This window comes from Rhinopithecus bieti, unplaced genomic scaffold (assembly GCF_001698545.2).
Source record: "Rhinopithecus bieti isolate Rb0 unplaced genomic scaffold, ASM169854v2 scaffold_7870, whole genome shotgun sequence".
NCBI lineage: Eukaryota > Metazoa > Chordata > Mammalia > Primates > Cercopithecidae > Rhinopithecus > Rhinopithecus bieti.
Window position 1 is genome coordinate 1,126,793 of NW_016805645.1, and position 23,869 is coordinate 1,150,661.

General features: G+C 38.6%; 1 protein-coding gene across 1 annotated transcript in view; it reads right to left on the reverse strand.

Moving 5' to 3' along the window:
• Positions 1-23,869, reverse strand: part of LOC108530304 (ankyrin repeat and fibronectin type-III domain-containing protein 1) — a 262,443-nt gene that overhangs the window by 102,271 nt on the left and 136,303 nt on the right. The window contains exons 7-8 of the mRNA XM_017873105.1: positions 4,995-5,189; positions 3,095-3,208 (exon numbers count right to left, since the gene is read on the reverse strand). Of these exons, the coding sequence (XP_017728594.1) occupies positions 3,095-3,208; positions 4,995-5,189 (309 nt within the window). The remainder of the gene's footprint in view (positions 1-3,094; positions 3,209-4,994; positions 5,190-23,869) is intronic.

The window sequence follows — 23,869 nt, forward strand, 5'->3', positions numbered from 1 at the left end:
GATGCCTTCCTAACCATCCCCCGACCCTGCAAGGAGCAGTAAAATCACTTTTGCAAATGTTTTCTGCCACAGGCCTGTAGAGAAATGACATAATCTGCAAATGAGAGGTTCAGGCAGGTGACCCAAGGCAGTGAGGAGAAAATGTGGAACAAAGTTCTGGCAATTGTCCAAAGCATCAAAGCATCTGAAACAACTATAGGTTTTCCTCTGTCAGCCATAAAAATGGGTGAGATGAGACCAAAAGATGCAAACCTCCTTTGACTCCAAGGAGAAAACACCTAGAAACAGACAGTAGCTCTCCTAGCCCTGTTTTACTGCATTCAGGGGGAAATTCAGAAAAAATCATGTGGGTCTCACTGAAAACTGTTCCCTAGGTTTGATGTGGAAATTGATGCCTTTAATCTCCAAGCTGTGATGGCAGTTGGCCTGGTGCATGTCCCCATGGTGTGAAGAAAGCTTAAAAAGAGATGCTCTTAAAAAGATGTCTACACATCAGCAAACTCTTATAAAACAATATGTTGATGCATTGAGTGTAAACAAATGAGAAACAGAAGGATTTAGATTTCCTTTCAAATACACCCTATGTTAAGCATGAAGGAGGAAAACATTGAGTTGTCAAAACAGGCTTGAGGTTTTGCTGAACCCAGAAATTCTGGAGAATAGTCTGAGATGTTTTTGCCAAACCCTGAATACCGCAGGGGTAAACTTTCCCTCTAACCAATTAGATAATTGTCATTTCATTCTGCAGATTTCTCAATTGTTTCTTCTTTTTCTTTTCTTTCTTTTTTGCAAATAAAATGATTATCCTGTCTCAGGGTAATTTTGCTAATATTTTCATAATTAAATAATTATTTCAACCCCTGAATTAAAAACTGCACTGCTGTCCCTGTGGATACAGTAGGCTACCAGCTGTTTTAAATAACTCTTGAGAGTGGTCAGGTTAAGGACTCAATTTATGACCTTATAAATTAACACAAGGAAACTTACTCCATAATGCAACAGACAATTCAGTTTATAATGCTTAATTAATCCCCTCCAGTCTCTAACAGAACCCACTTGTGACCTTTCATTTCAACCTCACCCAAATGCAAGTCTCCTGAGATGAGAAGTGTTAATATGTGAATGCGGATAGAATTTGCCAGCATTATGGGTAAGTATTAAATTGCTGACAGTGTGGACACACTGGTTCCTGATAGCTCACTCATCAAAGTAAGAAGGAAATGTCAAGGTGGGCAGCACTGATGAAATTCTTCATCGATATCCTGAGCTGGAGAGAGGTAGAAAGAAAAGAAAATACCCATATCTAACATTGTCTACAAACACTTGCTCTGAATTTCAGTCGTGGCAGAACAGACAACCAAGAGAAGGTATCAGAGCTGTTTCAAAGGATGGCTGTGGGGGGCCATCCTGGGTGGTTTCATTTATCTGCTGTCCTTACTACCCTAAGGCTGGTTTCTCTTAGACTGATACAGAAAATCCAGGGATAATCAATTCAATGCTGCCTTATCTAAGGTATTACAAACACAGTGGCGTTATCTGGAAAATTCTAAGTACCCAAGAAAGCTACAGGGTGTGGGCAGAGTAAAGTTTGCAGAGACATATGAAGTTCCCCCGAGGGACAGTCCTGAGAAGGAGAAAGGAAGGCATGTGCACTACTTGGACATGTTTGTGGGCAGAGAGAGCCATAGTGACCTGAATGCAAAGAAAGTCCACACTGTAGCCTGGAACCCTGGAATATGTGTGGAGAGTTTTATCAGCTTTTAGGGCTGTTCAGTGTAATTCCATATGTCCTTGTGAATCCGGAAAATAGCTTTCCTCTTTTGTTCCTTGTATTCAAGAGTCAGCATAACGTGATGATTCTGGCTCTGTTGTAAGCATTTAGGCAAATTCCTTAACTTCTCATTGCCTCTGTTTTTCCATCTGCAAAGTTGGAATCATAACAATACTTGTCTCATGAGATCATTGTGAGGATTAAATAGAGTTAAAACTTTAAACGGCTTTAAATGGTGCCTGGTGCATAGTAGGTGCTATGTAAGCATTAGATGTTACCATCACAATACTTCTGCAGTACTTTTTTCCTCTGGGCTTTCCCTTTCTTTTCCCAGTGCTGCCATCGTAGCCAGGTCAGGCTGTCATGACTTCCTCTTGAATAGGTTCATAATTCATTCCTTATTCTAAATCTATATTTCTCTCAATAAATCATACACAGTATTACCACTCCAATCTTTCAAAAGTCTACCTCTGATCCTGTCCCTACCTGATTCAATGGCTCTGCAGAATTCATCACATAAAGTCTAAACTCCCTAGCCTTAATTTCAAGCCTCATTCCATCCTTATCTGTTGATCCTAGTTTCCTTCTTTAATCTTAACATCTTACTGCACCTTCTCATGACCCTACGCTCATTTGGAGCCATGCTATTTTCTATTCCCTCTACTTGTTCCCTTAGTTTGCTCTACCTGTTCTCGTATGTTCTTGTTTTTATACCTGTGTTCATTGTCCTTTCCATTTGGAGTTTACTTTCCCCCCAGTATCTTCCAGTCCAAAGCCTATTTATCCCTCATAAACAGGCCTGAATGCCACCTCCACCGCAGGGGACCCTTACTGATCCCACCATTTTATCTTCCATTTGTTCTTTCCTGACCTCTAATGTACTTTATGGGCATTTCTGAAAAACCTCAACTCTGTTACCTGGCTTTAGTTCTTATTTTTTTTTTTTTACCCCTATTTAGTATGTTCCATATCACATCCCCTCAGATCCTTGGATCAAGTCTGATTCTTCAGTGTTTCCTACTCAGACCTGTCCCCAGCCCTACGCTATGCATAGAGCAGGACCTCTGCAGACAAGAATGAAACAGTAATTGAGGGGCTTGAAATGACAGCCTGGTCTTGTGGTTCTTCCTTTCTGTGACATTCTCAGTCACTTGATTGTTCCTTTACATGAGCGCCTATGGAAATATTTCAACTCCAAAAGTCAATGGGATAAACACATTCCTATCAGCAGGAAAAACACACACAAAAAATGCACAATTGATTCTCAAACAGCAGATGCTTTTTTAAAAAGGAGTGATGAAAAAAATGTCTTGGGTCCAGTACCTTTATACCTGGTAACTACAGCTGCATTGACGCTAAGAGGTTCTTGGAAGCTGACAGTGAGTGATGTACTGCTGGTTACCATGAGACAGACATTGGTTGGCATCTCAGGGGCTCCTGGGACAGAAGGAAAAACACAAGGATCTAAACATAGCAAATCCTTTTCAAACAACGTTCCTCCCTCTTCAAAGGATACCCTGAAATACACACTATGGAAACATTTGTTTGTAGAGCCTAATAGCTTTTGCTTTTGAACATTTTCATTAGATGTCTCAATGGCTTTTATTTGTTGCCATTGGGGTCTTATTTGAGCAATAGAACATTTTCTGAAAAGGTAAATAATACCAGTTAAGCCTTCCTAAAGCATCCTGCAAACATGATAGGAGATTGGGCTGGATCAGTGAAGAGAAGGGCAGGAAGTGATAGCAGGATCCTACATTGTCTGTGGACACCCTTAAGTTTTATAAAGTACATCGTTTCACTGGAGGCTTTTTGCAGCCCTGCTAGGTAGGAAGGGCAAGTAATAGCACACTCACTTTTGGTGTGAGGAAACTGCAGCCCCAAGTGGCCAAATTCCTTGTTCAAGAACACAGTGAAGACAAACAGCCAGGATGAAAGCCCCTGGCTTCAGATGCCTACTTCTGGGCTCTTTCCAGTATTGATAGAATTCTAATTCACCTTGCTCTCAGGCTTTCTCCTATTACAAATGAGCAGTATTTTCTGAGAAAAAAATTTATGGGTGGATGTCATGTCCGCTAACCTCAGGTTTTAAAGGACTCCTGACGACTTTTGGTATTGCTTAACACGTAGAAGGTGTTTTATAATTTAGAAAATTACAAAAATTGACATCAAGTCTGAAAATATGTCTGTTTCTAGTATTACTCTGTCCTAAATGAGGAACAACAGCAAATGCATTTATTAAAACAAGTGCTGAATCTCTTTAAACAAACCCATGAACCCTCCAGCCTTGCTGGAGAGTATTGGTGCTGAAATCAAACTTTCATTAATGTTGCTAAGTTATTTGCTCCAAGAGAAAGGATTAGGCCTAGATTTGGTACTTAGTGTACGGTAGTACTTAAGAAAACATCATCACTGTCTTTGGTCTTTGTCTACATCACAACTAAGGTTCCTACAGCAGAGGCAGAGAATTTTCAAACTAATGAAATTTCCCTTATATTTAAAATTTCAAGCCTAATTTTTTGTTGTTGTTGTTTAGATAAGATCTCCTTCTAGATTGAGAGCTTAACATTTCACAAGTGTTTGAATTTTATATTTTGCTTTTATATCAGGAGCTACACTCTCAGCATTACTTTTCAGTGCTAATGAGTATTATCCAAAAGAAGGCTTTTCTTAAACTAACAAAAGAATTGGTAAAGAGAATGGAAGTGCAGACAAAAGCATAATTCTTGAGTTGACTGACTGTTCTTTTCGGTTGCCTGTGTTAACTGAAGTTCACTTTATAGCTCTATATAAAAAATGCAGTGGAGAGTTGAAAACAACTTAAACTTGAGCTTGAAGCAGAAACTGGACAAACAGGCAAACAAATATTTTTCCACCTCCCTATCCCAAAATATAGCCACCTAGGGCATCAGACCATCCAGGTCATTAGGCATTAGGGCATAGCGGGTGGAAAGTGCTAGATGAGTGTGACATGGTGGAGAGAGGCCAGAGGCATGAAGCCTCATGGCTGTGGTCAGAGCACCCATCAGGAGCCAGAAACTCAAGCAAGACAAAAGACCCTTTGACAGCCTCTCAGAGCCCTTGCTCCACACAGGCAGACAACGGCCATCCATGACCCTGTAGAGCTTAAAAAAAAAAAAAAAAAAATCATTAAAAGAAGGCCTGGCTGTCTCAAACTGAAGCTCAGTCTAGTGAAATGTAGACGTTTTCTGCTTATACTCACTGGCATGCTCAAAGCCTGTTTTCATGCGTCTGTAGAGCCGATATCTCCACTCCCAAGCTTTCAGCTGTTTCTCTTTCTCTGTGTTGTCCAGAGTGAATCCTTCATTCTCCACCTGGGCAGACAGTTCACTCACCCTCTCCTGGGCTTCCTGGACCAGTGTGTTGAGGTGCATTGCTCGGCTTTCCAGGCTGACAACTAAAGGGAAAGAAATGGGATTACTTCTTTCTTTCTGGGGAAATGCTGCTTCATTGGAAGGCTATATCCCAGAGTCTACTATGATTTGAAAAAAAAAAAAAAAAAAATGCCTCGGAAAAGTGGGATCCGTGTTTGTTATCAAGTATCTTACTATAATAAGGTCTAATTAGTGACACTTGCAATCAGATTAAGTGGTAAATTCATCACATTAATATATTCCCATTGCTCTCTGGCCCTCCTGTAACACGCACTTCAATTAGCTGCTTAACTCGGCTAATTAGAATTCCACCATCAAGTACCCAAAAGGACCACTTCTCATCCAGAGAGTACACATTTGTTGCCATGACCTCCGGAAGGACAAACACGTAGGGACAAAACTCTGTACGGCCAGGAAGACCCTAGGAAAAGTCATCCATGAGGCAAGTTGCATTCTGATGAAGTTCTGTTTTGTTTTTGGTAGAACCTGATTCAGATTTTCTGCCTTTAACACATTCTTCCCAGCTTATAGACATTTTTGTATGTGTGTCTTAGAGGCATAGTTTTATTATTGTTAATCAGTGTATTTATTGCTTACAAAGAGTTCCACTACTGGTGCCACAGTTGAGCTAATGAGTTCTGATGACTGGCTGGCTCGAATGTGATCAGAAATTGATCTTTGATTGTGGTATAATGGTAGGAATGATCTCCAGAGATACTAACGCTCAAAAGGATAAGTTATATAAAGCTCCTCTTGCTGAGAGAGGTTGGAGAGCATGCTATTTCTATTTTACCCAATATGTGACAGTCTTCTTTGGTTTACATCAGATTGTTTAGCCATCCTGCCCTTGTGTTCATGTCAATGAATGGCAAGGAATGTTTCCCTTTCTTGTGATGAGCAGTGAGGCTGCCTCCTATGATCTCCTCATGGCTGTTATGCATATGAGGGCCTGCCATGATGGTCACTTGGTCACTTCAGAGCCCCTCCTGGTTAAGTGACAAAAGATAGCCTCAGCATGGGAATATGGTAGGGGATAACCAAGTAACCAAGTAAACCAGAATAAAGTCCTGCAGATCTGTTGCTGAAATGTGTTTGACACTCCCTGTGATCAAAACAATATTTCTCTCTGGTGGGTGGGAAAGAAATATAACTCTTTCATTCTTCTAATTAAGGGGGAATATATTGTGAAGATAACTCAAGTGAAAATTTGTTAGGTGTATTTTGAAATTGTAATTAGGTGGTTATATATTCATATTCTCTGTGTTCATAGGCATGTTTGCATTAACTACAGGAAATGAATACTAATTTATTATTGCCTCTGTGTACCATCAGTCTACATTTATTTACAGATGAGGTCAATGAAAAATGAGTTGAGTCTTTTTTCTTTTTCTTTCTTTCTTCTTTCTTTTAAAGTTGCTGTTTAGAACACTCAGGACTGTGTTTCGCTGCAGATTTGTCATGGTTAATGAATGTTGCTGTAGCAGTCAATCATGTACTCTAAATACTGTCACACTTTTTTTTAAAAGCCTCAGTCATGAGCCATGACAGAAAAATAAACAAATAAATATAAAGCTAAAAAACTCTTTCACTGAGCAGCTACACTATGCAGAATCCCTGGGGAAGGCTAAAGGAGGCCAGAATAAATGATAATATAAGTGCTGTGGATGTAGGGAAGCAATGATGGGGTATGAAAGCAGAGGTTCTGGAGAAAAAAAATACACATACACACACGCGGGCGCACACTCCAGTGGAAAAATTGGCAATATTAGTAGCCTCAAGGTGCAATTTCCTGGAGCAGTGAGATTGACAAGTCAGTACTAAATGCTGTTAATTTAACTAACTTCAGATTAATGGTAGAGTCTGCTATGACTGAAGCCCTCAAACACAGTCTCATTATAGCCTTGCTGGGAAGGTCCTAAATATAGGCATTGACAGTTTAAAACAAATTCGTATACATTTGTGTATTTTTAGACATAGGTTAGGCGTCAGAGTTTGTGTCACAGTTTTCAGGTTGATTAATTGACCCAGTAACTGCACTCTCTACCCACTGCCCCCTCCTTCTTCCACTCCAAATTATAGAGAAAATGGGGGAATTGTCCTTGTTAAGTTATCCAGTGAGCTTTTTATTGTATGCCTGATGTTTGAATTGCATGCATGCGTCAACACTTGGGTGATAGACACATGATTTATAAAAATAAATTTTTCTAATACTATGAAATCCCCCCTATTAATTTTTATATCCACAACAGCTATTACTGGTGTGAATTCCAGGTGGCATTTCAGATGGACAGCTTCTCTTAAGCTATGCTTGGCTCCTTCTGACAATTTTTCTGCTTTCCCTAGAGCCACACATTTTGTTTCTGCATTTTCCCTTTCCTTCTAGGCTTTAGATGCAATTTGAGTTATAATGGTAAAGGAATTCCACCTCTTCAAGATAATGCATTTTGCCTCTTCAGAAACTTAAAGACAGAATTTTATAGCTGGGTGAGCCCTGCAAGATTATTTAGATCCCAGTGTACCTCAAACTGGGATATCTAAACTCTAACGTAATATGGTGGTGATGGTGGGTGAAGTAGGGGGAGAAATGATCATCTCTAAAAACATAATAGGAATGAATGTGTCTTCTTGGAGCATCAAATTTTATGTGCAGATTTTGATTAAGCATATTATTTAGAAATTAAATAGGTCTATTATGGAGAAGAATGGAAAGTGTTTTCAAAATTGAAGATTTTGAAAAAAGGAAAACTATGTAAAACTCTATCCCTTTTTTCCAGGTTAAGTCCACAGGTGCCCTTGAGACTATCATTTGCATCTGTTGTTAAAAGTAATTGCATGCACAAGTCAGAGAAGGACTGACTGAGCCACTGGTTTCCAACCATTTCAGCAAGCAAACCTTTATTTATTTTTTCCAGTGGATTTTTTTAATAGCCTAATAAAACACCCTCTTTTGAAAGATTTTTTTTTTTGTCTACCAAACCAGCTGACTTATAAAGTGATCATGTTTCTCCCTATTATTAACGACCTATATAACCATCAATAGAAGCAGCATCTGTTCAGAATGAGATAATCAACCTAACAAACTGGGTTAATAAATTTTAAGCAGAAGCAAGTTAATATGATAATTATATTAGACTGTGTAGTTTATCTTGAGTAATGGTGTGATAGGCTTTTGGAAGCTTGAAAATTGTTCTGGGAATCCCATTTCTATTTTGCCACCCTGGAATGGGGGCATTTTCTTTTCTTTTCTTTTTTTTTTACAATTGAGAAATCATATTTAATAAATCATTATCAATTTTTCATAATGTTTCAAGTCCATTCTTTGTTGATAGCCTCCACATTTACATGGTTAAGTCATTGTTGCTGTGTTTCTTACCTATGACATTATTTTTATCTCCCTTCATTTGTGGATCTTAAGATGTTGCAGAAGGTTCATTCCTGTACCCCAATACAGATTCACTTCCTTTAGCTGCCTTTTCTAGCACCAATATGCTTTAAAAAAAACGCACAAACAACAAGCAGTGACAGTGGCCAATTCCTCCAATGTCCAGATTAATAACTGTAGCATGCTAAAGAAAGGTGTGTGTAAATGGCTGGAGATGGTGTATGGTCCAGAGTCCAGGATAAAACGTATTTCCTTTCTGAGCATTCCCTCCATTCCCCTAACCTGAATACATGCATTAAAATGTAGCAAAACCCTTTGGAAACTTCTGTTAGCCAACTGCAAACTCATCTGTTGCCACAAGTGCAAAGGGGTAGGATGTGAACCAGTATATCAGAAAGCTCTTTAGCTACTTTCATTGGCGACAGAACACAAAAGGAAAAAATTCCTAAGTATACACATCAGTCTGTCTCTACTTTTTATAAAACTGGAATAAAATGGAAAAGTGCCATTTTTACTAATCCTAATTGAATTTTAAATGTCCTTTTGACACTAAAAGGTATATACATGACACAGCTACACAACCTGTTTTCAACTGGACAACAAGTATTAAAACCCTGGGGATGTATGGGGTAAAACAAGATTGGTCAGGAAAAGAGAATTGTTCCTATAACTGGTAATCTGACATGATGTCCTATTGCCATTTTAAAAAAAAAAAGGTCCATTTTCAGTCTATTCAAGTTTGTTTTCATGGTGTTTTATCCCTCTTGATAAAAAAAAAAAATCAGACTTTTGTAACTTGTGTATCAGAGTCAGTGGTATCAGAAGATCTATAATGATCAGGTTCATTGTCACTAACATCTGGTGTTACAGAAGTGTAACTACTAGCCTCTGGATTTGATGGCAGAATGGGGACATTTTCAACTTCCTTATTTTAAAGATGAAGAAATTGAGACCCAGGGAGATGGGATGACTTATTCAAGATCTTCATCTAAACCTTAAAGAACTCGGTGGATTTTCTCTAAACCAAATAGAATGCAAATCAACCTATTATTTATATATTGCAATTTCTTGATTGTTATCTATTTGGTATGAAATTGGTGAACTCAGTTTGACTGGTTGGTTTGATTTAGAAAATAGAAAGGCTATGTCTGTTTTATCATTCCTGCCCATCCACTTCTCTTTTTCTTGGATTCATTCCCCTTTCACTTCCACCCACAGGACACTGTTCCCTGGAGGCCATACTCCTGATCTCTTTGCAAGCTTTGGTCTTTTCTCTCATTGCAATTGGTCCCTTCTCCAGCCAAGCAGCTATCCTTCTGAGCAGCCATGCCAGCACAATGGAGGGTCTGTGACTGTGTGGTAAGCAGTCGGCAGGGGCAAGACCACTCGGTGGCTCCTGAAACAGGCTCTGTGCTATTGTGGTGTTTAATTATCAACAGCATTTCTACCTCCCAGTGCTTCTGAGTGGATATTTGTTATAAGACCTACCCAGCTAATTAACTACGGGATGGGGTGGGGGGTGGGGCAGGAATTTTGTGTTCAAAGAATACAATTAGAGTTACTGTTTAAATCCCGAGATAAATAATGATCAGGGACTGAAGGGATTTTCTTCACCATTAGAATCTAGCCTACAGATTGCCACCTACAGTTTCTTAATTTTGCCCTTGCCTGCAATTACTAAATTTGGGCCTGGTTGATAATTGCTTAAAGCTTGAAAATACAACGAGTGTAAAATGTATACTAATTTTAATTTTTAACTAAGGATTTCAGGGAACAATTTATTTGGTTTGCTTGAAAAAGACGGACATATTTATCCATTACTAATGATGTGCCATTTTTCGATTTAGTGACAGCTTTTCCATTATTATTGGTATGTTCCTCTTTTTTAATGATGACAAAATGAGGCAGTAAGACAATCATTTCATCTCAGAGTTAGAAGGAAACCTTCCAACCAACCTTAGATACCTCTCCTTTAGTACCCTTGGTCCTGTATAATTTCCTACATGAGGGGAACTCACTGTTTACTGAGATGACCTTGTCCATTTTCATACAACTCCAAATTGGAAAGTTTCCTTATCCTGAACTGAAATTTGCTTTCCTATTACAGTCATGTGTCACTTACTGACAGGGGTATGTTCTGAGAAATGCATCATTAGGCAATTTCATTGTTGTGCAAACATTACATAGTGTACTTACACAAACCTGGCAGGTATAGCCTACCACACATCCAGTCTATATGGTATAGCCTATTGCTCCTAAGCTACACACCTGTACAGCATGTTGCTGTACTGACTATCGTAGGCAGCTGTAAGACAGTAGTATTTGTTTATCTAAATCTATTACAACATAGAAAAAAGTACACTAAAAATACTAAAAATATGGCATAAAGGATAAAACATGGTAGAGTTATATAGGGCATTTACCCTGAACGGTGCTTACAGGACTGGAGGTTGCGCTGCGTGAGTCAGTGAGTGAGTGGTGAGTGAATGTGAGGACGTAGGACATTACTGACACTATTGTAGACTTTATAAACACTACACAATTAAGCTACACTAAATGTAGAAAACATTCTTTCTTCAATAATAAATTAGCATACTGTCTTTTGCTTTATAAACTTTTTAAAACTTTTTGAGTCTTTTGTAATAACAGCTTAAAACACAAACAGTACCACTGTACAAAATATTTTCTTTATATCCTTAACCTATAAGCTTTTAAAATTAAAGAAACAATTTTAAACCGTTTTGTTAAAATTAAGACTCAAACACACACACTAGCCTACACCTATGCCTAGGGTCAACGTTTTCAATATCACAGTTTTCTGCTTCCACATCTTATCCCACTGGAAGTTCTTAAGGGGCAGTAACACGCATGGAGCTGTCATCTTTTATGGTAACAATGCCTTCTTCTAGAGTACCTCCTGAAGAACCTGAGGCTGGTTTGCAGTTAATCATTTTTTTTAATAAGTAGAAGGAGTGCACTCTAAAATAAGGATAAGTATAGTAAATATATAAAACAGTAACATAGTAGTTTAGTGTCATTATCAAGTAGTATGTCCTGTACGTAATTGTATGTGCCATACTTTTATATGACTGGCAGCACAGTAGGTTTGTTTAAACCAGCATCACAATGAACATGTGAATAATGCATTGCACTGTGATGTTATAACAGCTACAACATCATTAGGCAATAGGAATTTTTTAGCTCCCTTATAATTTTATGGGACTACCTCCATATACATAGCTTAGCGTGGACTGAAATGTTATGTGTGTGTGACTCTACTTCCAAACTGCAAGCAATGTGGTAAAAAGGCTTTGGGGTCCTATAGATCAAGCGCTGCCCTTACATATGGGTGATCCTAACCAGTTCCTCTGCTATATTGAGCCCAGGGTTCTCATTTGCAAAACTGGCATTATAATGGCACTTGTCTTATAACTTGTAACAAACTAATGATAGTCTTTACATAGAAGACTCTCTTAGTGGAGGTTTGCTTATTATTATTGCATCCATTGATCTTATATTTTTAAAAGCACACAAAATACATCAAAATACTTGTATTATAAAATAACTCTATGTTTTCCATCAAAACCCCTCTTGCCTCAAATAAAATTTTTCCATCCTAGCTACTGTTCAGACATATATACCAGTAAGTGATAGCAATTTCAACTCTGTTATTTCAAGGCAGAAAACAAGGTCACTTAGATTTGAACCTTGCATTGTAACGAATATACTCTGGGCAGTTAATAACATTTATTTTTGCTGATTATAAGTGACAACCTTCTAACAACTTCACCACTGACTTGTTTTAAGGTAGGAATGACAAACAAAGTAATGTAGGGGAATTCTAAAATTAAATATTTTGATTCAAAACTCTTATACCAGAGAAACACAAAACATTGTTCCAATTTACCCGTCTTAAGATTCAGGACGCAAGACTCATTTTGGCTTCACTGAGGTCTCGAGTTGTTATTATATTTTCAGGTTTTCTCAGGGACATTGAGATGTGGTTCCAAAAAGGTTTTAGAGATCTGGAGATTAAATGTTTCATTTTAATTACTGTGAAACTTTCTTCTCCTACAACTTATTATACCCAGACATGGGGATCTGAAGTGTTCACTGCAACTTTCCAGTGGAATGTTGACTCACAAAGTCCTTATATAACTTAGATTGTAACTCATGATTTCTTAAGAAGCCAGAACAAATGACACAGAAAGGAATTTTTGGGACTCATCAAACTCAAAGGGGAAAATGGACATCTTCTCTAAAAGCACAACATGCAAGACACTTGAATGGATTATTTGGGAAATTCAAAGGAGATTGCCCCATGACATCATTGGAGGTTTAAGTAATGAAACAAGATAACCATGTCTTCTGCCAATATTTTCAGTGCTGTCCATAGATGTATAGTGTGAGCCACATCATTTAAAATTTGCTAGTCATGACAATAAAAAAGCAAAAATAAATAGGTGAAATTAATTTTAATAATATATTTTACTTAACTCAATATATCCAAAATGCTACCATTCCAACATGTAATCAATATAAAATTTATTAATTTTATATTTTATATTATTTTTGGTACTAAGACTTTGAAATCAATGTAATTTTACATTTAGAACACTTATTCATTTGCACTAGACACATTTCTTTTTTAAATTTTATTTTATTATAAATTGATAATAATATCATATGTATTTATGGGATACAAAGTAATGTTACGATTTGTGAATACAATGTGGAATAGTTAAATCAAGCTAACTAGACATATTCATCACCTCAAACATATATCTTTTTTTTTGTGGTGAGAACATCTGGAATTTACTCTTTTACCAATTTTGAAATGTACAACACACTGTTATTAACTATATTCATGACATAGTGCAATAAATTTAATAAAATCAATTATTTCTCCTGTCTAACTGAGATTTTGCACACTTTGACTATCATCTCCCCATTGTCCCCAACCCCCTGACTCTGTAACCACCGTTCCACGTTCTGCTTCTATGAGTTCAATCGTTTTAGAGTCCACAAGACTCTAAATAAATGAGAATATGAGATATTTATCTTTCTGTGCATGGCTTATTTCACTTAGCACAATGTTCTCCAATTCCATCGATTTTGTCACAAATGACAACATTTCCTTCTTTTTTAAAGCCTGAATAGTATTCAATTATGTATATATATAAAATACAACATTTTAAAAATCCACTCATCTGTTAATGGATACTTAGGCTGATTTCATAACAGCTATTGTGAATAGCGCTGCAGTGAACATGGAAGTGCAGACATCTCTTTGACAAACAGATTTCAAATCTTTTGGGTAAATACCCAGAAGTAGGATGACTAGGTCATATGGTAATTCTATGTTTAGGTTTTTGAGGAACCTCCACTCAGTTTTCATAATGGCTGTGCTAATTTACATCCCTACTAACAGTGTACAAGCGTTTCCTTTTCTCCGTATCCTCACCAACACTTATCTTTCATCTTTTTGATAATAGCCAGTCTGACAGGTGTTAGATGATATCTCATTTCTCATTGTGATCTTAATTTGCATCTTCCTGAAGATTAGAGGTACTGATCATTTTTTTCCATAAATCTGTTGGTCATTTGTATGTCTTCTTTTAAGAAACCCTATTCAGGTTCCTTGCTTATTTTTACTTTTATTTTTATTTTTGAGTTGGAGTTTCACTCTGTCGCCAGGCTGGAGTGCTGTGGCACAATCTCGGCCCACTGCAATCTCTGCCTCTCATGTTCAAGCGATTCTCCTGCCTCAGCCTCCCAAGTAGCTGGGATTACAGCCGCCCACCACCATGCCCAGCTAATTTTTGTATTTTTAGTAGAGACGGAGTTTCACCATGTTGGCCAGGATGGTCTCGGTCTCCTGACCTCATGATCCGCCCGCCTTGGCCTCCCAAAGTGCTGGGATTATAGGTGTGAGCCACTGCACCTGGCCACCTATGTTTAAATTGGTTTATTTATTTTCTTCCTGTTGAATTGAGTTCCTTACATTTTTTGGACATTAACCCCTTACTGGATGTACAGGTTGCAAATATTTTCTCCCAATACACAGGTTGTCTCTTAACACTGTTGTTTCCTTTGCTGTGAAAAAGTTTCTTAGTTTGTTTTAATCCCATTTGCCTACTTTTGCTTTTGCTATCTGTGCTTTTGGGATCATATGCAAAAAATCATTGCCTGAACTAATGTCATGTAGTTTCTCCTGCATACTTTCTTCTAGTAGTTTTACAGTTTCTGGCTTTATATTTATGTCTTTACTCCATTTTGAGTTGGTTTTTGTATATGGTATGAGATAAGGGTCCAATTTCATTCTTCTGCATGTGGATATCCAGTTTTCCCAACACCATATATTGAAGAGTCTATTCTCTTTCCCTTGTATGTTTTTGGTACCTTTGTTGAAAATCAATTTACCGTTCATTCATGGTTTCCTTTCCCGGGCTCTCTATTCTGTTCCATTGGTCAATGGAAGAGATATATTTCAAATGTTTGATACTCATGTGTGGCTAGTGGATTCTGTGTTGGACAGTGTAGTTTTAGAACATAAAATTATACACATTTTAAAAAGTGCTTCTATTGGGAAGTGTTTTGGAATGCAAACTGTATAACTAACGGGTAAAATATTTAAATTCTTTACCAGGAACTCTTGGGTCATTTTATTTTGTTTTTGAAAGTTAGGTTGGCTAACAATTTTTAGAAATCATTTACAATTGGCCAGGTAATGCGATAAATGTTTTAATGGTATTATTCCACTTAATTCTCAACAATCTTATATGGGTAATAAGGTAGCCAGCCTCCAGGAGGGCCTGCAGTGACCTATGTCTGCTTGTATTCACACCCTTGTATAGTTCTCGCCCACAATGTACCAGTGCTGTTCTGTGAGATCAGCAGAATTCTGCAGAAATGACGCTATGTCACTTCTGAGGTTAGGTTATAAACATCACTGTTGCTTCCACCTTGGCTGGTCTCTCTTTTTCTCTTTCTTAGATCATTTTCTCTGGGGGAAGCCAACTCCCATGTCGTAGAGTAGCCATATGGAGAGACCCATATAGCAAGAAATGCGGGGCTCATGCCAGTAGCCACTATGAGTAAGCTCGGAAGTGGGTCCTCTAGCTCAGTCAAGCCTTACAATGACAGCAATCTCATGGGGTCCCATGAGATGATGACTGAGTCATAACCATCCAGCTAAAGCCATTCCCAGATCTCAGACTCACATGAGACAAACATTGACTATTATTTTTAGTTGCTGTTTGGGGGTAATGATTACACAGCAATATATAATAATACAAGTTAGGTACAATTATTATATCCATTTTACAAATGAAGAAATGAGGCCACAGAGAGGGTAAGGAATTCTCCCACAGCTATAAAAGGTCAGTTGTGGGATTTGAAGCCAGAACACTCTGACCTCAGAAATTTAATTTTTAGCCTTTTCTAAGGGTTTAATTTAAAAGCTGCACCCCAAACAATTCTATTGTTGTTGTGTTTATGTTAAAAATCATGGGGAAAAGTCTGCATACCCTCTAAACTGATAACAATGAATATATTTGGGGTTTTGAGGGATGGGAACCTAGATTGTGTGTGCATGTGGGGATGAGTTGGGTGGGCTATCAAAGATACTTTTTAACTTTATCTATAATTTTTCCATTTCTGACAAGGAGAAGATATTCTATGTTGTATGTATATTTAAACATTTTTTAAAAAGAAAAAAAAGATGACTATAAAACAACATGGATGAACCTGGAGGACATTATTCTAAGTAAAAAAAGACAGACACAGAAAGACATAATGGATGATCTCACTTAAATCTGGAATTTTAAAAAGTCAAACACATAGAAACAGAGAGTAGAATAGTGGTTGCCATGGGCTAGGGGTGGGGAAAATAGGGAGATATTGATCAAAGGGTACAAATTTCTAATTAGAAGATGAACAAGATCTGGGGATCTAATACACAGCGTGGGTGGTGAGGGATCTGTGAATTAATTTGATTATGATAATCTTTATACTACATATGTATATCAACTCATCACATTGTATACCTTGAATATATACAATCTTGTCAATTAAATATTTTAAAGCAAAAAACCACAAAAATGCAACTATCAACTCAAAGAACAGGTAACAGGAACTTAGGCTTTGGCCACCTGGTGTTTAAATAATTATTTGAAAACATAAAAAAGATCAATAAGCCCAACATTAAGTAAAATCATTCTCTTCGTAAGGGATAATATATTCACCCCCCTCCAAAGAAATAGGCTTGGGATTGATTCAATTAAATTCAGTTGAGTGTCTACTGTTTGCCGGGGATTCAGTAATAAATGAGAGAGGTGCTGTCCTTTGGAATTTATGTTCTATTGCAGAAGAGATGAAAATAAGCAAATAAAAACACAGAAAAATCATAAGTGCTATGCACAAAATGACAAGACAGTGATGTGATGAGAAAATGTCATTTTAGACTTTGGACTTGGTGGCCAGAGAAAGCCTCTCTTGAAGATGTCACATTTAAGCTGAAATGTGAATGTTAAGAAGGATTTGGCCATGTATTGAACAAGATTAAAAGCATTCAAGCATTCCAAATAGGTGGAATAGCTAGTACGAAGGCCCTATGGTAAGATAGCCTGTCAGGTTACAGGAACAGAATGGAGGATGGTGTGGGTGAGGAGTGCGCAGTATAAGATACGTTTGAGGAACAGATTTGTGAGTGAAGATCTGTACCCCTATTTTAGTGAAGCAGAAAAATTATTGAGGGCTCATTCTAGAGACCTAAGGCTTGTTCTTTACATATTCTTATTGGCTGCAAATCTTTGTCCTTTGAGGGTGGATCTGATTTCAGGAAATCTCTCTAAATAATTTGAAGCCAAGTCTGGCAAACACAGAGGGTGATGACGCTAGGCAATGCTGTTTTGGAACAAAGATCAGGTGTGACTTTCAGCAACGAGTCAGATTTTCTCATAAACTGACTCCGAGGACAATTCCAAAGTGTTCAGAGCAATGGCAGCACTGTTGGGGCAAGTGTGGGGTCTCCCAGGAGGACCATGTGGAAGGATAACATTCGCTTGGATTGTAGACTTTCTAGTGTGTTTGTTTACATAAAACCAGCCTCATTAGTTTATAGTCACACCTCTTAGACATGGCCTGACCAGTCCCAGCACAAACACGAACCCCTTACTACTGCAGAAATGAGTGGTGCATCCTGACGAGACTGCCAAAACTGTAACATTGGTGTCAGCACCATACTCAAATGACAGCAATTCTGCAGTTGCATTTTATGAAGTAACTGGACACAACAAATTCTGAGTGACACTTTTTAGTTCCACAGGCAGCATCTGAGAGAAAGTGAGAGGGAGGCATTCACCAAGAAATTCAGAGGGAGGGGAGAGGGACTAGAGAGAAGGAGAATGTAGCTAAGGGAAAGGGCAAAAAGACTGAAACTAAGAGGTATTCCACCATTCTTACTGGTCCGTATCATTAAATAGTGTAAAAATAAAAACAACCAGGGTTACATCTACAACCAAATTCTGTAACAATGTATGGAAAACAATAACAACAGTATTAACAACAAAAGATACCCCAAAGTTTAAGTTACTGGAATACTTGAAGGTTTTTTCCCATACATTCTGTGTATATGCATGTGTGTGTGTGGGCCTGTGTCTGTCTAGGATACACATAATGAATGTACATGTGCACACTAAGACTTGACATCTGTGACTCCCAGTAACATAATACAAGGCTGTCACAAAGGCTAAAATATCAACTGTAGGCAGGGCACGGTGGCTCATGCCTGTAATCCCAGCACTTTGGGAGGCCGAGGCGGGCGGATCACGAGGTCAGGAGATTGAGACCATCCTGGCCAACATGGTGAAACCCCATCGCTACTAAAAATACAAAAAAATTAGTCGGGCGTGGTGGCGGTCGCCTGTAGTCCCAGGTACTGGGGAGGCTGAGGCAGGAGAATGGTGTGAACCTGGCAGGCAGAGCTTGCAGTGAGCCGAGATCGCGCCACTGCACTCCAGCCTGGGCGACAGAGTGAGATTCCTCTCAAAAAAAAAAAAAAAAATTCAACTGTAATTTTCTGAGCATCTACTATGTACTAGGTACTAGAGTCAAAGAATGAAATAAAGTCTCTGTGAGTGACCAAATTTGTACACGATAGGCAAAAGAGCTAGTTTCTTTATGGTTACTATCTACGGGGCCTTAATGGCCATCTCAGAAAGGCAAGACTCCCATGGATGATTCAGCAAATTCCTCCCGGAGGCTATTGGTTTGAGGGTGGGGACAGAATATGAGTTAGTCAGAAAAAGGGAGGGGTATATGACTGGGGGCTTTTGTATACAGAGACAACAAGTGTTTCTTTGATAGCAGTTGTTCAATTGAGCATGAGTCATAGCGACTGGGATCCTGAGTGTATGAAACAGTCCATGGCATACCAATGGGTGCCCTGCGGTTCCTCTATACATTGGCTTTGCAAGTTGCAGTCCTTTCAGATTCGGTGGCTGTTTTCCTAAGCTCAGCACATCAGTCTGCAAGAAAGTACTTGGGACTGTACTTCAATAATGGCTTGCTTTTCTGCAAGGAAAGTATATTATTTTGTGCTGTTTGCATGAAGCTAGGAGGAACAGAAAAAAGTCACTGAATAAAGATAGTGGATTCATCTAATGAGTAGGCTGGGGTTCTGCATATATTTAACTTCAGAGCAGTGTGCAAGTTTAGAGCACCGCTTCTGAGATTTTTCTATGAGTAAGGAAACACACATGGTTGAGTTGCAAGCTATGCATACAAAGAACACATCCATGTGGCTCAGACATCAAGGGGTTAAAGATAGAAGACAGGCCTGACCAATGGTTTAGGAGTTAAGCCCCTAAACCCTCTGTGTCACTGTGATTCCTGTTAAGAAATGGAAAAAGCTACTGAGGATGTTCTGAATTGTGTGAGGATGCTTAGTTGGCATAGTGAAAAGAATACTGGGCTAGTTTTCAGAAGGGAATACACAGAGAAAGAGAAGAAAGAAAATTAACCTTGTTAGAAACCCTGGACTCTGCACTCTGCTTTGAAATATGTAACTGTCATTAGAAGAGGAGCAGATGGAAAGCCAAAGCAGGGAGGAATTGAGCATCTAACATGTAACAGTGAGCATGCCAAAGCTTTCTCACAAACACCAAGGCAGTTCATACAGATCTGGGTTTAAATTCTGACTCTACCACCTATTAACTTTGTTGTGTTGGGATAACTACTTGACCTTTAAAATTCCAATTTCTTTATTGATAAAGATGAAGAAACCAACTTCTACCTCACAAGCCAGTTGTGAGGATCAAGGGAGATGATGTAGACAAAAGCATTTTTGTAAGTGTAAAACACTCTAAGAGCTTCAGACCTCATTGTTACTTTTCCTCTCTTATATATCCTGCCTCTTTGGCTTCTGAGGAACAGTTTACGGCAGGTGTTTGCTTATCTGGTTCTGGTTGGCAGACTGGTTTTTCTCTTGGGCTTGCTCAAACTCATGTACAGAAGCATTTCTGCTTCTTTTGTACTTGATATATAAAGTGAATTAAACATGCCTGAAAACACTGTTTTTCTATCCTGCCTCTGTCCAACAGGACTGACACCTTAGTGGACAGAATAGAACAAAGAAATACATCATATGACTTTAGCAAACAGTAGAAAGGGAGAGGTGCAGGGGCCCAGAGGCCATAGCCCTCCACATTGGTTATGTGGAAAGGCAGTGAGTTTGTGCAGAAAGATTCCAGGTGTTGGCATCCTACAGATTTGGGCTTGAGTCCCTGGCATCCCTATTCATTTGCTGGATGTGTGACCTTGGGACAGTCAGTTAACTTCTCAGAATCACAAGTTTCTATCTTCAAAATGGAGTCAATAACCTTATCCTGCAGAGTTGGTGTGAAAACCAGAGATGTTGCATGTGGAGACTTCATAGGTACACAACCAATATTGGATTGCCATTTTTACACATGTGAGTCTATATGTGGTAGTATCTCTTTACCTTCTTAGGTAGCCAAGGTGATTTAGGTGTCATGTTTCCTGGAGATTGAAACCTGGGTTTATCTCCCATCATTTGTCCTTTACAACTTTGTGATGGTAACATGGTTATCATCCCAGAGAGAATGAGGAGGAACACCAGGGATCTCTTGAACAAATTTGCTTTTGGTTTAACTAGATATTTAGTACTTGAGTTCTTTTATAGAGGTTTAATTATGCACAGGGGGCTTTGGGAGGTAGGCAGTCTTACTGTTTTCACAGAAAAAGCAGAGTTCTTTGTAGTGTCGCAGGTAAGTAAGTAGGACTAATGTTTCATCCAGCCCAGTGCAGGATGGCCATGGCAACATCTGGATGAATGGTCTCCTTGTTCCTGTAGAATGGGGCTCAGTCTGCATTCTCCATGTTCAGACCCTCTGATTGTCTCTCCACCCTTCTCTCCCTGGATCTTTGGGACAGACGTTGTTGCAGAATAATGCCATTTCAATTTCTTCCATCCTCATTTATCATCCTTCCAAATCCTACAGTTCCACTAAAAAGGGGCAGCACTTTGACTACAGAGCTCTTTTGAAGAGCTGAAATCCTACTGAACCCAAATCTTCACTGTCTCTGATATGGATGTGGTGAGCTTAGCATTTTTAAAGTAAGAAATTTTCTGACACAAGGATCTGCTTCTGTACCTAGTCTTTGGGTAGTGGTGATTTATGAAATTTAGGAGCAGAGATGTGACCTCTAATTACATATTTGCTTGCTTCTCTTTCAGCCTTCTGGGTCTCACCACTTGGAAGTAAGTGAATCAGTATTAGTGAAACTAACAGTTTGATGAGTTTACTTTTTTCTTTTAGGAAACATAAAAACAGTGGCTCACAGCCATTGTGGTCAATGGGTCAGAGAGTTTTCACTAAAGGGAATGTGAGTGCCTACTTCATAATGTTGCCGTGAGGATTAAAGGAGTCAATACATGGAAAGTGCTCAGAAAAGTGCCTGACACAGGGTGAGTGCTGCATGATATTATCCCATCCACTCCTGGGTGGGGTCTGCCATTGGCCCCAGTGCAGCTTTCTTCCCCAAGTACTATCAGTGCTACTTCAAAACACATCCAGAAAGAAGCCAGTCACAAAAGACCATATATTATATAATTCTGTTACATGAAATGTCTAGAATAGGTAAATCTATAGAAACAGAAGTTAGGTTCATGGTTGTCAAGAACTGAGAAGAGTTGGGGAGGTTGGGGAGTGATAATAGTTAAATGGTATGATGTTTCTTTTCAGGGCGATGAAGTTCTAAAATTGACGGTGGTGATGGCTGCAAAACTCTGTGCATATACTAAAAACCATTGAATTACATACTTTAAATGGGTAAATTTTGTGGTATGTGAGTTGTATCTCAATAAAGCTGTTAAAAATATATCCAGGGCCGGGCGCGGTGGCTCATGTCTGTAATCCCAGCAATTTGGGAGGCCAAGGCGAGCGGATCATGAGGTCAGGAGGTTGAGACCATCCTGGCTAACACGGTGAAACCTCGTCTCTACTAAAAATACAAAAAAATTAGCTGGGCGTGGTGGCAGGGGAGGCTGAGGCAGGAGAATGGTGTGAACCCAGGAGGCGGAGCTTGCAGTGAGCTGAGATTGCCCCACTGCAATCCAGCCTGGGCGACAGAGTGAGACTCCGTCTAAAAAAATCTCTCTCTCTCTCTCTCTCTCTCTCTCTCTCTCTCCAGAATTCTGACACTATTCAACATCACTGTGTTGTTAGTCCAAGCATCCAGTCTGTCTCCTGGACCACTAAAATGACCTGGTAACTGGTCTTCTCAATTTCACAATTGCCTCGCCACTGTCTCTTTTCCATAGAGCACTGTAGTGATCTTCTAATGTAAATCAGAATATGTCATTTATCTTCCTAAATTGCTCCACTGCCTTCCCATCATACTCTCCACAATACAAGTTGAACACTGACCATGGCCTCAGGGTCCTGCATAATCTGGTCCCTGTGACTTCTCCATCAATCATCATTCTCCCTCTTGCTACTTTGCTTTGGCCCCACTGACTTTTTTTGTTCTTCCAATATGTCAGTCTTATTCCTGCCTTTCTCAGCATTTTTCTATTTGCCATTCACTCTGCTGAGAATCTGACCCCTACATCTTCTCAGCTCATTCCTTCATATCATCTAGAATTCAACTCAAATATTACCACATCAGAGAGGCTTTTCTTGCCCAACCCTATTTATGTATTCATTTTTTAATTGACATAATGTAACTGCCCATATTTATGGGGTACAACTTGATGTTTTCATATACATTTATGTTGTATAATCATTAAATTAGGGTATTTAGTGTATCCATCACCTCATGCATTTATCATTTCTTTGTGATGAGAACATTCAAAAGCCTCTCTTCTAGCTACTTTGTAATATACAATACCTAACTGTTAACCATTCCAACATCACCCTACTGTGCAGTAAACAGCAGACATTCTTCCTACCTAATTGTCAAAATTTAAAATAGAACTACCATGCAATGCAGCAATTCCACTACTGGGTATACATCCAAAGGAAATGAAATCAGTATGTTGAAGAGATATATGCATCCCCATGTTTATTATGGCACTATTCACAATAGCTAAGATATGGAATCAACTTAAGTGTCTATCAACAGATAAATAGATAAAGAACATGTTGTATAAGCCAAGCAAAGAAAGATAAATATGCCGTGATCTCACTTATATGTGGAATTTTTTAAAAAGTTGATATCATAGAAGCAGAAATTACAGTGATTACCGACAACTGAGGGGTCGGGATCGTGAGAGATTGGTCAATGGGTACCAACCCATTTCAGGGTGATGGGTTTAAAATAGTCCCTTCCCTATCAATCTCTAGCCACTCATCCATTTTATTTTTTTCATAGCATTTATCACTATTTGAGTTTGTATTTTATCTATTTACTTGCTCATTGGAAGTCTTCCCAACAAGCATGTAATTTCTGTGAGAATAGGGATTTTTGTCTTGTTCGCTGTTACATTCCTAGCACCTAGAATAGTGTCCCACACTCGGTGTTTATTAAATGAATGAATGAATAAATAAATGAAGCCACTGCATTGACTGTGGATACAAAACAGAAATACGCAAATGCTCATTCTCCTATGTATATCTCTTATTTTGTATCCTTACTTGGAGTATCTCACATAATTTTAAGCTTGTGATAAAATTCTTAGAAGTTCTTTGGGGGTTCCTTTTCAATACCACTCAGCATATTCTATTTAGAAAGGAACTTGATGCTGAGACCAATAAGTGCTGTCACTATTTGCATGAAAAGTCCATGAAAACATCC